This window comes from Ctenocephalides felis, unplaced genomic scaffold (assembly GCF_003426905.1).
Source record: "Ctenocephalides felis isolate EL2017-DRISC unplaced genomic scaffold, ASM342690v1 CF-g0.4_SCAFFOLD_03571, whole genome shotgun sequence".
In the NCBI taxonomy this organism is placed as follows: Eukaryota; Metazoa; Arthropoda; class Insecta; order Siphonaptera; family Pulicidae; genus Ctenocephalides; species Ctenocephalides felis.
This window is the reverse complement of record NW_020539725.1, coordinates 20,628,368-20,643,654: the sequence shown is the minus strand read 5'-3', so window position 1 is coordinate 20,643,654 and position 15,287 is coordinate 20,628,368. Positions and strand designations below refer to the sequence as shown.

The following is a 15,287-nucleotide window of genomic DNA, read 5'->3' as shown; positions in this document are numbered from 1 at the left end:
ACCACAAATAAATAAGTTGAGTGCAAGTCTTTTAAAGTGTGAAATGGCTGTTGGAATGATAAATATAAATAATTCGGCGTTTTCGCCGGACATAAAATATTATGCCAGTATAACTGCTGAAGGAAAATTAAAAATTTGGGATACTGAAAATAATGCATTAAAACAGGAATTTACACCAAACTTACATTTAAGTTCACCATGCACATGTTGCAGGGATAAAGCACACGGTTAGTCCAAATACACGTGGTATGGCTTAAAATTATGTTTTCGATAAATGATCAGGCTTTTGTAATTTTATTCTCCTTCAAAATTTGCTAAAAATCAGGTATTTTATTAATGAATTTGAGTAATTACGCTTTTTAATATATTTTATAGGTTATACCTAAATAATTTTATATTAACATTTAGTACGTATTTGAATCTATAATAAAATAGTTTTTTAAATATAGAAAGAACATCCACAGAAGAAAAAACGTAAATCTGCTGATAAGAGTTTTATAGCTGTAGATCAAGAGGAGGGGTATACAATACTATTAGGAACAAATGATGGCAGTGTGTTACTGTATTCTTTTAATGAAGGCAAAATTACTGGAACTCTGGGGGAAGGTAATCATTATAAAACAATAAAAATTTATTTAGTAGTTTTACTTTTATGTTGTGACTTGTGATTTTTCAGCAAAAACTGGACACAGTGGATCAATCACTTGTATTTCTTATGAAAGAGGTGATTTTGCATATTCTTGTGCTGATGATTCTACGATAATTGAATGGTGTCTGAAAAGTCGTCGAAAAAGCATGTAATGTATTAAATTTCTCAATATTCATAATAGTCAATTAAACTTACAATTTTTTACTAGTTAAAAACAATTTTTAGAAAACGGCACTTTGAGTTGTGTATTAGGTTAAATTTTTTTATCAAACTTTCTTGTATGTTGGCATACAAAATTCTTGAATATATCATTGTTTTCAGATCATGGAGTGCTGGAAAAGAGTTTCCGACATCATTACTTCTTATCTCTCAACACAGAAGGTTATTTTCAGCAGCACGAACTATTCAGATGTGGTGCTTGAAAAACAAAACATTACTTAAATCATTTACTGGGCATAGTTCAATTGTGTCAATCATGAAATCTGTAACAATTGCTAATGAGGATGGCGAAAATGATACATTTGTTGTGTCAGGCGGTAGAAACGATCGCATATTGAATGCTTGGAATATTTCTGGAGAAGTAATTTTTCTATTAACTAATTTTTGTCATTGTATTTCTTAATTAATAGATTGTTTAATTTATTTATTGTTAATATGATGAATAAATTATACTAGACTAGTTTTTTATAGTAAGCGAAATACCATAAAAAAACGCATTTAATTTTGTTGTGCTTTTAAAATTATACCATAAATGTTGATCGGAACTTCAGGAGCATTATGTTCTTTACAGTAGGTGAAATATGCATGCTTTATTTATGTACTATTTATTAGTTATGTTCTTTCATGAATAGATTCATAATAAGCTTTAAATTGTGATTCAAAATTTTTAAATAAGTATCGTTAGCATAACAAAGGTATTATATATTATAGAATGAATAAGGTTGTGTCACAAACTTATAAATTCAATTTTACAGATAAAGGATAAGATGCCATATGCTAGTTTTCAAATGGAGGATATAGCTTATTCTCTTTCCATTGACTTTAATTCTCAAGACAATGGATTGTGCTTAACAGCTGTTACAAGAAGTGGTGTGCTACATTTTTATAAACATATATTAAATGGGTGAGAAAATTATGTTGTATCACAAATACTTATTTTTGTAATTCACATTAAATAAATCATTTCTTACTTCTATCTTTTATTACAGAAGATTGTCTAAACCTGTGAAACCGAAGCTTACATTACAAGTTGTATTTGACAAACAAAATTCTTCTAATAACAAAATTCAATCAATACCAATTCTCACTGGGCATGTAGTAAATGAAGACCTAATTCTTATTGGTTATGGCACTTATCTGAATATGACTTTCGAGAAAATAGTAGGTTTTTTTCTTATCTCTTTTTTTCTGAGCTAAAAGTTGCTGTTTTTTTTTTCAAAATTATTTTATTTATGATCATCATTATAAGTCGATATCTCGTTTCTGGAATGTATAAAATAAAAATAAGCACCCCCTAAAAATTAATATATACATTCATTAAAAATTTAATATATAATTATCTATGAATATTTGAGGCGATATTGTTTGACTTTATCATTCTATATTTAGTTTTGTTGATATAATTATAAAAATGGAAATATTAAATTCATTACTATGGTTTAAAAATTAAACTTAAATTTTTGTTAAATAAAAGAAATCAATGTGTATTTGCTTTGTTAAGGATATGCTGTAAAAACTTGACCATTTCAAATTTTTTAAATTATCTATATTTAATGTGTAATGTTTTTATTACAGAAGCCGCAAGCAATTGGTAAGATACAAGTTTTAGTAAGGCAAGATCCATATTCCTCAGCTAAAAAATTGAAAGAAAACATAGAGAAGACTAAAGTGACTGAAACACAAGATGTGGAATATTTAGGTCCTTCTTCTGGTCATATTTATAACTTAAAGCGAAGTAGTGGAAAAAAGGTTTGTGTATATATTTCATATAAAAAAGTGCATTAGACTTTTATTTAGCTACATGATTTATTTTAATAAACAAATTATTATCAACTTTGTGATAATTTACTTTTCAGATTGAGTTACCAATGGAGAGTCGTTTAGAAAATTTGAGTTTAGCGGTTGATAGTCCAACAAAGGGTCTGCCAAAATATGACAACATGTCTCATTTGTTAATACAAGGACTTCACAGCAAAGATAAAAAGTAGGTCTTATGATAATTTAAAATAAGATTTTTTTGATTTCCTTATATTGTAATGAATACTTTATGAGTTTTAACAAATTATTTAGTTGCCTGGACATTTTTTTTACATGAGCACTCTCATATGTCAAAATTGAGCTTTTTTGTGACTAAATATTAGCTATATTTTGATTTGAAAGTTACACCTGGCATTTTTATAGATATAGATATCTTATTAGATAGATTAGTATTTTGCATTGTTAGTTTACCAATTCTAAGTTTTATCTAAAATTTTTTAAGAATTTTATTATTATATGTTTAAATACATATAATTATAAAAATAAACTAATATAATATTTTTGAATTTATTCATATGTGTATGTATGTATAGTATAGTATGTATGTATATGTGTATTTGAGTTATTTTTTCAACAATCTTATTAATATATTTTTTCAGTATATTGCAGGGTGTTCTCATGAAGAAGGACGAGAAAATTATACAAAATACCATCAGCAGACTGCCTGTTCAATATCTCATACCTCTCATTCGAGAACTAACTAGTTATATACATGGTAAAACACTAAGGTTAATATTGTTACAAAAATATATTATTAAACATATGAAAAATTGTTATTGATCCTTCTTTTATTTTTTATTTTCATTTTTCAGCTCACAAATTGGCACAATGTGGTTTAGGATACTACTGCAATCACATGCCGCACATCTGATGTCTGTCGGAAGTGAAACACTTGTAGAGATATTATCACCGTGTCTTGGATTAATAGAGAATCGATTAAACCTCTTACAACCTTTATCAAGGTATATATTTCAAATAGATATCATTAAAAGTTAATTTATTCCATGTAGCATATTCTTAATAATTTCAGATTACAAGGTCGTTTAGATTTATTGATTAATCAAATATCAACAGTACAAGATCAGTGCAATGAAGAATACACTGAAAAGAATTTATTAGTTTTTCAAGATCCAGGTAAGTGTCCGCAATTTTTTTTATTACCATATGACATTTTCTCCTTAGAATATTAGAAAAATTTGAGAAATTTACATACATTTTGTAAATTAGTTATATAAAATTAAGTTTTGGTATAGGTTGACCATTAATTACTTTTGGATTATATTGCAATTTTTTCAATCAATTTCCATTGTCGTTGATATCTTAACAATTGTATTACACCTGACCAAAATTGGCACCATTCTACCATGGTCCTCAATATTACAATATTGTCCTTATTGCACAGCATCTTGTTTTTCTTGCTTGTGATCTGCTGGATCTTAAAAATATTAAAATATATTCTATAAATTGCTTTGTTCCTTCATCTATATCATCTGTATTTGCTTCCAGATTCAAGTGAATCAGAATCTGATGAAATTGCAGCTTTGCAATCTTCATCAGATGATAATTGGGATGAAGTATCAGATGAAGAACAAGATGAGGAAATGGTAATTGATGCAAATAATACACACGAAATTACTTCAGAGTCTGATTAACTTATCAGAAAAAAATAATGCAGTTAAATGTATATATTGTAAATACACTTGCATTATAACAAATATTTATTTTATTTTTTAAAGTCTCATAACAAAATAAAGTGCATAAAATATGCAGAAAATACAATTTAAATTTGGTACTTTCATGCTTATGAAGTAACCAAAGATCTCAAAAACTATCGATTGTTAATTTTGCAATCTTAAAATCGGTTACTGTCAACTGTACCTTGAGAAAACCTGAAAATTCAATGAATCAAACTATCAATTTAACAAGAATATCTTTTATAATTTATTAATAAGATTTTAGACAATTAATTATAGAAATATAAAAATGATTTACTTTTCTTTTACTTTAAATTTACTTTTCGTTCACTTTATATGATACCCAATCATAAGGTTCTTTTAATACTTTTAATAGTTGTTCCTCTTTTGATCCAGCTGGTACTTTGTGCATATATTCCCATCGCTAAAATGTAAAAATGAAACAATATTGATTTATCTTCCAAAGATGATGATGATAATATTGATTTATACCGCATTTAGAGGAAGAGACATTAAGATACTCTCATAACGAGCTCCAGGTGTATAAAGACCAAATTTAGTGCCTCGGTCATACATTAGGTTAAATTCCACATATCTACCACGTCTGACCTGCTGCCACTGACGTTCTCTATAGCTGTAGTTAACATTTTTTCTTTTTTTGACTGCAAATAAAATGCAAAGAATCTATGAAGTATTTGTACAATATATATGTGAACAGTAACAAAAGTATTTTATGTATTATATCAGTTCATAATAACTCTTTACCTATTGGTAAAAATGATGGTATTACGGAATCAGCGCATGTTGATATAAACTCGAATGCCTCATCAGCAGATGGTGAATCCAAATCATCAAAAAATATTCCACCTATTCCTCTTCGTTCATCGCGATGCGGTATAATAAAATAATCATCACACCACTTCTTAAATCTGTGAGAAATATAATTATTGGTCAACAAAATTTATTTATATATTGTGTTTATATCGCAACGCCATGACGACGTCCAAATTTAATATATCTTCTATATATATATATATATATAAATAAGTCGGGTTTTCGTTCCTGACGAAATAACTCCAGAACGCACGAACCGATTTCGACAATTTTGCATTCGTTGGAAAGGTCTCGGGCTCCGCAAGGTTTAGAGCTAAGAAAATTAGTGATGCATGGCATCGTGCCCCAATGCAAATTGCTGGAACTTCAACCACCGTAATTAAAAATTCGAGTAATAAAAATAATCAACAATTGTTTTAAATAATTTCAAATAGATTATCTACATATATATATATATAAAAACAAGTCGGGTTTTCCTTCCTGACGATATAACTCCAGAACGCACAAACCGATTTCGACAATTTTGCATTCGTTGGAAAGGTCTCGGGCTCCGCAAGGTTTATAGCTAAGAAAATTCGTTGTGCATGGCATCGTGCCTTAATGCAAGCTGCTGGAACTTTACGCACCGTAAATAAAAATTCGAGTAAAGATATTAGTGAGAATTATCAGAATTATGCTTGGTTAAGTCAACGAGCAATTCTTGCCGCAAAGAATAATGATGTACACGCCCTGAATTTCACCATTCAATCAAAAATTGCTGGCGATTTGGTGACATACCAATGATTCTGACTGGTCTTCCGTTTGACTTCAAACGATTGCAATATCCAGTTTGCCTTGCGTTCGCAATAACAAGTCGCAAGGCCAATCGCTTAGTGTTCGCGGGATAAATTTCAAATAGATTATTTAGAAAATCATTGTTTTTCACATGGGTAGTTATACGTTGCCTGTTCACGAGTTGGAAAACCATCCGCTTTGTTCGTGTTAACGTCAGACCAAAAAACAAAAAATGTGGTTTACCAAAGAGCACTTCAATGAAACGGAAAATTTGCGGATTTACTTTCATTTACTTAGAGAAGTTCAACTAAAAAATACTGCATTTTTGTAATCGAAATAAATTCATTACTGTTGTATAATAAAATCAAATTTTTCCTTTTCAAATATAAAACATACAAAAAATTTCTTCATCTTTCTCACGAAACCATCTGGTGGCGAAACGGAGTTCGTCGGGTTTGCTAGTATTTGTATAAATAACATTTTGAAGATTTAATCAAAGTGTGAATACAGCCACACCAACTTTGTTCTACTTCATTAATGACAAAATTAAATTTAAAATAGAGCTACATTTGCATATTTTTATTAATATCTCTGCCGAGGGATAGGATAAAGTTGAAAATCGATATATAGAAAAAATTTTGATAAGTTATTTTAAAAGTTTCAGGCATCTTAATTTTACATGTCCAGGTGAACCAATTTCGTATTACAATGCGCCTATACTGTTTCATTACATTAGTTTGCAATTTTGCTAATTTTTATCTTCTGCAACCCTATATACAGTACAGGCCAAAAGTTTCCGGACACATGAAAAAAATCTCATTTTCTGAGTTTTTAGCTATATTTTTCATATAAAAATAATTTTATTCAAGTTAGTTTTGTACATTCTACGTAGTATTAATATTTAGTGACTGATTTGTAACCAATTTGTGAGAAATGATAGACTAATTAGAAATGAAAATGTTAAAATGTCACTGCAGTCGATTTTCCTGAATATGACCACCCTTTGCTCTGATCACTGCAGCGCATATTTTTGATAATTTTTCGACGAGTTTCTGCAATGTTTGCGCAGGTATGTTCTTCCAGGACTCGTTAAGGCAATTCCACAGGGCAGGAAGGCTGGTTGGATGCAAATCCTTCACGCGGCGTTTAAGCTCGTCCCACAACAGTTCTATTGGACGAAAAATTACCAAAAATATGCGCTGCAGTGATCAAAGCAAAGGGTGGTCATATTCAGGAAAATCGACTGCAGTGACATTTTAACATTTTCATTTCTAATTAGTCTATCATTTCTCACAAATTGGTTACAAATCAGTCACTAAATATTAATACTACGTGGAAACACGTGGAATATACAAAACTAACTTGAATAAAATTTTTTTTATATGAAAAATATAGCTAAAAACTCAGAAAATGAGATTTTTTTCATGTGTCCGGAAACTTTTGGCCTGTACTGTATATGGCCAAGGTTGCTAACGCGCGGACCGATTTGGATGGGGTCGCATTTTCACTTGAAAATATAGATCAATCAAAATATGTTTCCAATTGAAAATTAGCCCATCTCGGAAACTGCGGTGTGAAATGGAAATGGGGAAAACTCTCACACTACTTTCTTCCTGAATTGAGTTTGAGTTTTTTCAGCTCACGGACTTGCTTTAGGGCAGTATTACCCATATATATATATATATATATATATAATATTATAAATTTTTGTAATATTTGAAACCCATACCAATATTCAAATTGTCTTACATTATATTTCTAATGTTCAAATATACCTTGTGCTTTTCTTGTCTTGTGTGTTTCTCCCTATAATATTTTGTGCATACACCCCACCTATCCAGCTCACCACCCACAACATTATTAAACATAATAATAAATTGGTCAGAGATAGTGATCTATATGTACCTTTTTATACATTCTTATATATAAAAAGTGGATTCCTTATTTCCCAAATCATTTTACCTTATGTTTTCTAAATTAGAGTGCAATATATTAAAATACTGCCAGTGCAATAAAAACTATCACTGAATAAAGTAAGGTAATTCAAATAACAAAGCATTAATCTTCCATATAATAACCATAAAATTTTGAATACAACTAGTACAATAGTTAATACTTACTTTGGGTAATATGCTGGATCATGAAGATCACAAGCATTTTTCAAAGTTCTGTGAAAATGCATTGCATCCTCTTCATATAAGTAATAGGGTGTGAGATCAGTTCCTCCGCCAAACCACCAATGAAGTTTATTGTCTGAATCCTTAACTTCAAAATATCGATAATTAAAGTGTACAGTAGGTACATGAGGATTTTTGGGATGAATTACTGCACTAACACCTGCCGCAAAGAATTCTAGTGGTCCACCTATACTATTCAATAATTATATATTTAAAAATTTAATCAACAATTTCATATTTAAGAACAATATTATTGTCAAATATTGATTAATATTACACCTAAGTCTGTTTTTACACGGTCTTTTTGTACACGGTTTTGATATAACACGGTTTGAAAATTGAATATTTTTAATTTTTTTACACGATTTTATTCCATTTAGCACGATTTGAAATTTTATGTACTTAAATTTTGTTTGACAAATTTAATTTTTGCGAAGTATGTTCATATCACAAAAAAGTATTTATGAAGGAAAAATGTCTGAAACCATCGATAGTATCGATAGTTTGCGAACACTAGCTTAAAGATTTAGGTGAATTCCCCTTTAGCGCGTACAAACAATTTTTACTGGTCAAAGCGAATGCGAATAACTGATGACGACAGCAATTAAATTTATGTTGTTGTATTTATGATTATCACTTATTCTATTTTATTTTTTACCTTACAAATTGAATAACCTATTCTTTTCGTTCACAACATAGTTTTTTAGTTCCTGAACTTGCCATACATTTAATTTATATTACATAGTGCATATCTTTTTTATCATTAATTACTATGCTTGTGAAAATAAGCATTATATATTTGATTTAATAAAATAAACATGAATTCTTGTTCTTAAAAATTCTAGTTTTTCACTAATTTTAATAGGTTTTAGAGATTAGGAACAAATCACCCATTTTTGTATAAGATCAACGTCTTTTTTACACGTTTTTTTTTTACACGGCTTCTTCTGGAACCAATCTACCGTGTAACAACAGACTTAGGTGTAGTTACATAAATATATTTTATAACCTTCACCTTCAAAGACCAAAATAAATAGTTGAGCATATTTGCATCTATGATTGAAACATTTTAATTGTGTCAAAAATTAAAAATAAATCACAAAGTATTGTAAAATTTTATTTAAGTGGAATAAATGATTTCAGACTACAGATTTATGTGTGATTTACAATCTCGATAATTATCCAATACCAAAAATGCCACAACTTCCAATACTTCAATTCACTGTAAACTAACTATTTATTAGTTTCAATTAATATTATCTCAAAGCTGGCTACTTTCAAATTATGTTTGTAATCAGGGAGCCTTTCACTTAATAAGTCAATTTTTTTGGTAAAATTGCTTTAAATATTGTGATCATAATATATTTCAGTTAGATCATGTTTAATTTATTGTTCCTACCTTCATTTTTGAATTGCTTTCCACGACTTTTCATTTGCTGAATGGCCTGGGGTTTTAGTTCACCAGTCATTACTGTGATATTCACTCCCGCTTTTTCAAACACATCTCCATCCTGCAAAACACAAGTAATTCCACCCCCTTTACCATCTTGCCTATTCCATCTATCAATCAGAAATTTGGAATCAAAATTTTCCTCATTTTCCAATGCTTTAACAAATTCCCCTTGTATTCGTAGCACAAGTAATTCCATTTTTGTTCGCATGGAGTTTGGAGTTTTTTGTAAATCTTCTACAGGTGTTATAGGGTCAGCTAAAAATTTTGTGCAGTTTATTTTTGAAACAGACATTTCAACTTGCTTGTCTTTGAGGTTGCTGCTAATGCCAACCCCTGTACCAATAAATGCAGCAACATACCTAATGCAATAATAATATATTTACCAAATTGTTATACATCTACGTTAGTTCATTTAATAATAAATAATAAAGTAAGTTTTCCACATCAATCTTCCTTAACTTTGAAAGATATTATTATAATCGATACTTATTTAATTATTTAACCATAGGCAAACTATTCGCCATAATTTCATTTTTATCAGATTACATTCTGAATCTATATAAATATGTTATTTTTATATTAAATTGAATTTACAATCTTTGTTAGCCAGATCATATCTAAGATAAATATTTTTTATAAAAAATTGTCAAAAAACGCATGTATTTTAATGCATTTTCTTAGAAAAAAAGTGTAATTGGTTGAGAATTAGATAGATTAGTTTTTGGGAGAGGTCACGTATTTTCCTCGTAGCAATTACAATTGTTTTGGCCTCACCAACTCTTTGTAATTACCAATTAAAGAATTTAGTTTTTAGCTTCCTCAAGCAATTGTTATAATTAAATTTCCTAAATCAAATTCCTCATAATTTACCAAAACCAATTTATTTGGATAATTGTTAATTTGGATTAATTACAGATATAAGTTTAAGACAAAATGCCACTTATAGTCATCGAAATCCATTTAACCAAACAATTACCATTAAACCAAAACTCACTAAACCAAATAAAAAGTTTTCCCTAGTTTTGGGTAAAAATATAAGTTCATGCAACCTGTTGATTTCTCTTACAACTCAGAAAAATGTATTTTAATAAAATAATATAATAAAATAATAATAATAAAATGAAATAATTGAAAATTAGTTGCACAGTCGCGGCTATCATTATTTATATTAACTTTTTGTATTTTTTATATGTTAACTAAATATGTATAATATATATTTTCAATCATTTTTATTTTCCAAACGTCAATTATAATATCGCAATTTCTTTCAAGAAATACTCTACTAATTCTACTAATAAGATATTAAAATAATATCATTTGTAAATTACTTAAGTTTAGTTCGTTTGGCATGTTGAAATATCCCAAGCATTGAACTCGCTTTAAAAGAATTTCTGATCTTGTTACACCACATATTAAACTATTTTTAATGCTATTTAAAATATGTCAACGGTAAATGATTTAAATAATATCAAAATCCATTCAAATATCATCTCTTATGAGATTTTCATAGTAAAGGAATAAATCGTGATTAATGTAGGAATTATTTAAATGACTACATGAATTACATGCACGTCGCTGATGACAAACAAATTAGAGTCTGGACATAGATTAAAAATACAATAGATATCATTGTATATATTCAATAGATTTGACCATTTGTATATGCTTTTGTAGTGTTAAGAACGCAGAGGTCGCTATAAAAGTTTAAAACATATCTAATCTAATCTAAACTTTTTTATCTATGAATTTCTTTTATCTATGCTTCTTTGCTAATCAACAAAATTGTACACCATAGATCATAGATAAATAAGCACAAATAGATCGCACCACATAGCACCATATTTTTCTCATTTGCTCTTTATTTTGACAGAATGACAGCATGCACTGTGCAGGTGCAGGGGTGCAGGTTATGGAATATTTGACGTTTTGTTTACATATTTCGCAAACGCGATATAGGGCTTTAGATTGTTTATGTTTATAAATGTAAATAATACAAATATTGCACAATGTCAATATCGGTGGATATAAAATTGAAAAAAAATAACAAAATATTTTTTGAAGGGGTATGCGATTTATTTTAATATGATCTGATACAGCGCTCCTTATTTTTAATCAACAGTTTATTTTATGTGTATACTTATTAATTAGTTTAGTTTTCAAATAACATACTTCATAAATAATGTAATCTTTTTATTGTAATATCATTATTCATTTATTTTATTGAATTATTTTAATATATATTCTTTATACTTGCAGGAAGTTGTTGCGGGAATTGTTGAAGTTAAATCAAATTCTGATATCAAACATGATGGTATTACACTCTCCATGGAGGGCCTTGTTAATTTGCAACTTAGTTCCAAAAATGTTGGCATTCTAGAATCATTTTACAATTCAGTTAAAGTAAGCTTTGATAATACAGATTAATAGAAATCATTTGTTTACGGAGATTTTTTTAGCCTATTCAATTAATTTTCTCTCATATTGAACTTGCTTCTCCTGGAAAAATACCTGCAGGCAAGACAGAAATTCCATTTGAGTTTTTATTGAAACCTTCTGGAAAAGGGAATAAAGTATTATTTGAAACATATCATGGGGTATTTATAAATATCACATATTTGCTTAAATGTGATCTTAAGCGAAATATTTTGGCCAAGGATTTGCAGAAAGTACTGCAGTTTATTATTCAATATAAGGTAATTGTATACAAAAGTTTTGGTATAAATAGATCTTTTTTCGCCTGTGAATATAAACTTTGAAATTAAATAAATATTAGCGATATATATGATTATGTATATATATATATATATTTACTTATTTGGAAATTTAGATAAAAAATATGTATGAAATGGGAATGGGAAATCTCTCACACTATTTCTTCCCTGGTTGGAGTTGGAGTTTAACTCAGCTCACGGACCTGCCCTAGGGCAGTACTACCCATTAATATTATTATTATTATTATTTATATTTATATATATATATATATATATATATTTGTCATACAGAAATCTCTTATTAATAATTATTTATTTACAACAATGCAATGTAGTCTAACTTTTTGGATAAATTATTATTATTTTTTTTTTAATTTATTTGAAGTAAAATATTTCATGCAGAATGAATGAATAACTATAAGTAACAGAAATTTTTTTAATAATGAATTTTTTCATTATTATAGCCAAGTCCTCCAGAACCTCCTGTACCAGTAGTGTACAAAATAAGTCCGGATAGTTTATTAAAGACTTCAACTGGGCGGAATAGAATTAACATTCCAAGATTTTCGATATCAGGAAGAATAGATTCCACAGTTTGTTGTATAACATCACAATTTACTGGAGAAGTAATATATGAAAGATTTTAATAGCCTTAGAGTGATGTAAGGATTAAAAGAAGGTTGTTAATTGAACTGAAATTTGATATAAACTGAAAAAATTAAAAAAATCAGTATTACTTAAAAAAAAACACTTTATATTACCATACATCACTTGGGACAATTAGTCTTTTTTATAAATTGAATATATGCTTATTTACTGTATTTGATAGGTTGTAGTGGAAAGTACGGAAGTGCCAATAAAATCAATAGAGCTACAATTAGTGAGAGTGGAAACATGTGGATGTGCTGAAGGATATGCTAGAGATGGTAGTTGTTTTTTTGTATTATACACAAACATACATCTTTACATTTATTTAAATAATGAATTAATAGTTTGATGAATTTATTTAAAAAAAAAGATATCAATAGCATCTTTTCATGCTCTGGTTAAAGTTTTTTCATATTGATTAAATTGATAACTAAAATTTTCTTATTGTAGCAACTGAAATTCAAAACATACAAATTGGCGATGGAAATGTTTGTACAAACATACCAATTCCTATATATATGATATTCCCAAGGCTCTTTACTTGCCCTACCCTGGTCACCAATAATTTTAAAGTTGGTAAGTGGGATATGTTTAATTAGTGTTATTAAATTGCATATTTATTAAAAATTAAAAATGTAAACATTTTCTTACAGAATTTGAAATAAACCTTGTGATCATTTTCAATGATGATTACTTAGTTACTGAAAATTTTCCCATACAACTGAAAAGATTCAATTAAATTAACATGTTATTTGAAATTAAAACACAAATAAAGGTTACATATAATGATATCATATTTCCACTTTAATTATAATTTTAAGACATTGTGCAAAAATAATTATATTTTTATATAAATGGTCCACTTATAAATCTAAATAACTCAATGTAAAACCATTAAGAAATTTACAAGAAATTGGTATAAACTCTGACATCATTTGTAGATGTTTACTAGCTGATGTAAACAATTCATAAGGAATGCATTCTATAATATTATTTGCAGACTTTTCATTTTTTTCCCACTGAATTCGCACTTCATCATATTCACTTTCAATTTTGTACATTAATTTTAAGGTATTTTTTAAAGTCAAAACTCCTTTTTTATCACTTTTTAATACCTGTGCATTTACATCAACAATTTTGAGTAAAATATATTTTTGTTTATTTTTTGAATCACTTGTTTTATATAAAATGTTAAATAACTGGGGCATTAATAATATACTATTGTCACTTATACGCTTTTTAGTTAAGTGAATGAAATCTTGGACAGCAATTTCGTAAAGGCAATTATCATATGAAAATATGTGAAAAATATTATTTGACTCAGTTTTGATTCCAATTGCAAAATTATAAAACTCTATAGTATTCATCTTTTTAGAGCCAATATTTGTTTTACAATTTGAGCAAAGAATTGTATTACTATTTTCAATTTGATGATTTGTAAATATTTTGTTATTAATTACTATACAATTATCTTTATAAAATAATGCATCTATCTCTGGCTCCATAGCAAATGTTTTAGATTGATTGTTATGCTTATGGCAGAACCAGTCACTCATATCAATGTTTTCTCTCGGTAATTCTAAAATTCGAGAGAAACCTTGTGTTGAAAACATTGCATGGTTGCATTTTCTACAACTAATTTCATATGGGGTCTGTTTGCATATATTTATTTTATATGCATCATTTTCTGTGAGATAATTTTTCCATAAATCTGTTATCAGTTCAGTTTTGAAAGATCCTTTATTTTGTTCTTTAGGTTCAGTTTGTAATCTAAATGTTATCTCATTACCAGAATATATCAAACCCGAAAGTGATAATTTATTCAAAGTAAAATGATCAGATGTGTCAAGACTAATATGGAATTGGGCATCAGACTTATTTAGGTCTAAATTAATAATATCTTCAATTTTAGAAGCCATATTCTTATGATTTCCAATATAATTGATTTCTATGCTGTTATTAAGTACAATTATATTGATATCATTCTTATTAATAATGCTATTAAATTTTAAAAACACGTGACAAGATTGCAGCCTTGGTCGATACTCGATTATTGCTTCTATAAAGTCCATAATTTATCCGGATTTATATTTATTTTATATTCGATTCCAACAGTTTTCAAAATTTAATACTTGCTTCACATCGAAACGTTTATAAAACATATCCTGGATTATATGAGCTGTCAAAATAGTCGAGGGCATAAATAATGTTTTTTTTAGATATCGATAACAAAACCAAACAAAACTCCATACATACCCTTCTTTTATCTAGGAATTAGCTTTGGTGTGTCCATAGATAAAAAAATGATGG

The 15,287-nt window shown here is 28.1% G+C and overlaps 4 protein-coding genes across 4 annotated transcripts in view; 2 read left to right on the top strand and 2 right to left on the bottom strand.

The window, feature by feature from the left end:
* LOC113384427 (WD repeat-containing protein 43) overlaps positions 1–4,343 on the top strand; it is a 14,912-nt gene extending 10,569 nt beyond the window's left edge. The window contains exons 9-12 of the mRNA XM_026622141.1: positions 3,286–3,414; positions 3,499–3,648; positions 3,717–3,820; positions 4,193–4,343. Of these exons, the coding sequence (XP_026477926.1) occupies positions 3,286–3,414; positions 3,499–3,648; positions 3,717–3,820; positions 4,193–4,338 (529 nt within the window). The 3' untranslated portion in view covers positions 4,339–4,343. The remainder of the gene's footprint in view (positions 1–3,285; positions 3,415–3,498; positions 3,649–3,716; positions 3,821–4,192) is intronic.
* A 342-nt stretch (positions 4,344–4,685) lies between these two features.
* LOC113384845 (oxygen-dependent coproporphyrinogen-III oxidase-like) lies at positions 4,686–11,171 on the bottom strand. The gene is made up of 6 exons (XM_026622613.1): positions 10,947–11,171; positions 9,565–9,977; positions 8,109–8,352; positions 5,146–5,309; positions 4,873–5,042; positions 4,686–4,804 (listed from the first exon to the last, which is right to left on the bottom strand). The coding sequence occupies exons 1-6, from the start codon at positions 11,027–11,029 to the stop codon at positions 4,697–4,699; spliced, it is 1,182 nt and encodes a 393-aa protein (XP_026478398.1). The 5' UTR covers positions 11,030–11,171; the 3' UTR covers positions 4,686–4,696.
* A 324-nt stretch (positions 11,172–11,495) lies between these two features.
* Positions 11,496–13,716, top strand: LOC113385766 (Down syndrome critical region protein 3 homolog). The gene is made up of 7 exons (XM_026623604.1): positions 11,496–11,681; positions 11,875–12,018; positions 12,075–12,311; positions 12,794–12,955; positions 13,159–13,255; positions 13,428–13,553; positions 13,631–13,716. Exons 1-7 carry the CDS (start codon positions 11,625–11,627, stop codon positions 13,714–13,716), a joined length of 909 nt encoding a protein of 302 aa, XP_026479389.1. The 5' UTR covers positions 11,496–11,624.
* Positions 13,717–13,840: 124 nt separating this feature from the next.
* LOC113385765 lies at positions 13,841–15,096 on the bottom strand. Its single transcript, XM_026623603.1, has 2 exons — positions 14,178–15,096; positions 13,841–14,129 (listed from the first exon to the last, which is right to left on the bottom strand). The coding sequence occupies exons 1-2, from the start codon at positions 15,047–15,049 to the stop codon at positions 13,841–13,843; spliced, it is 1,161 nt and encodes a 386-aa protein (XP_026479388.1). The 5' UTR covers positions 15,050–15,096.
* Between the last annotated feature and the right edge of the window lie 191 nt (positions 15,097–15,287).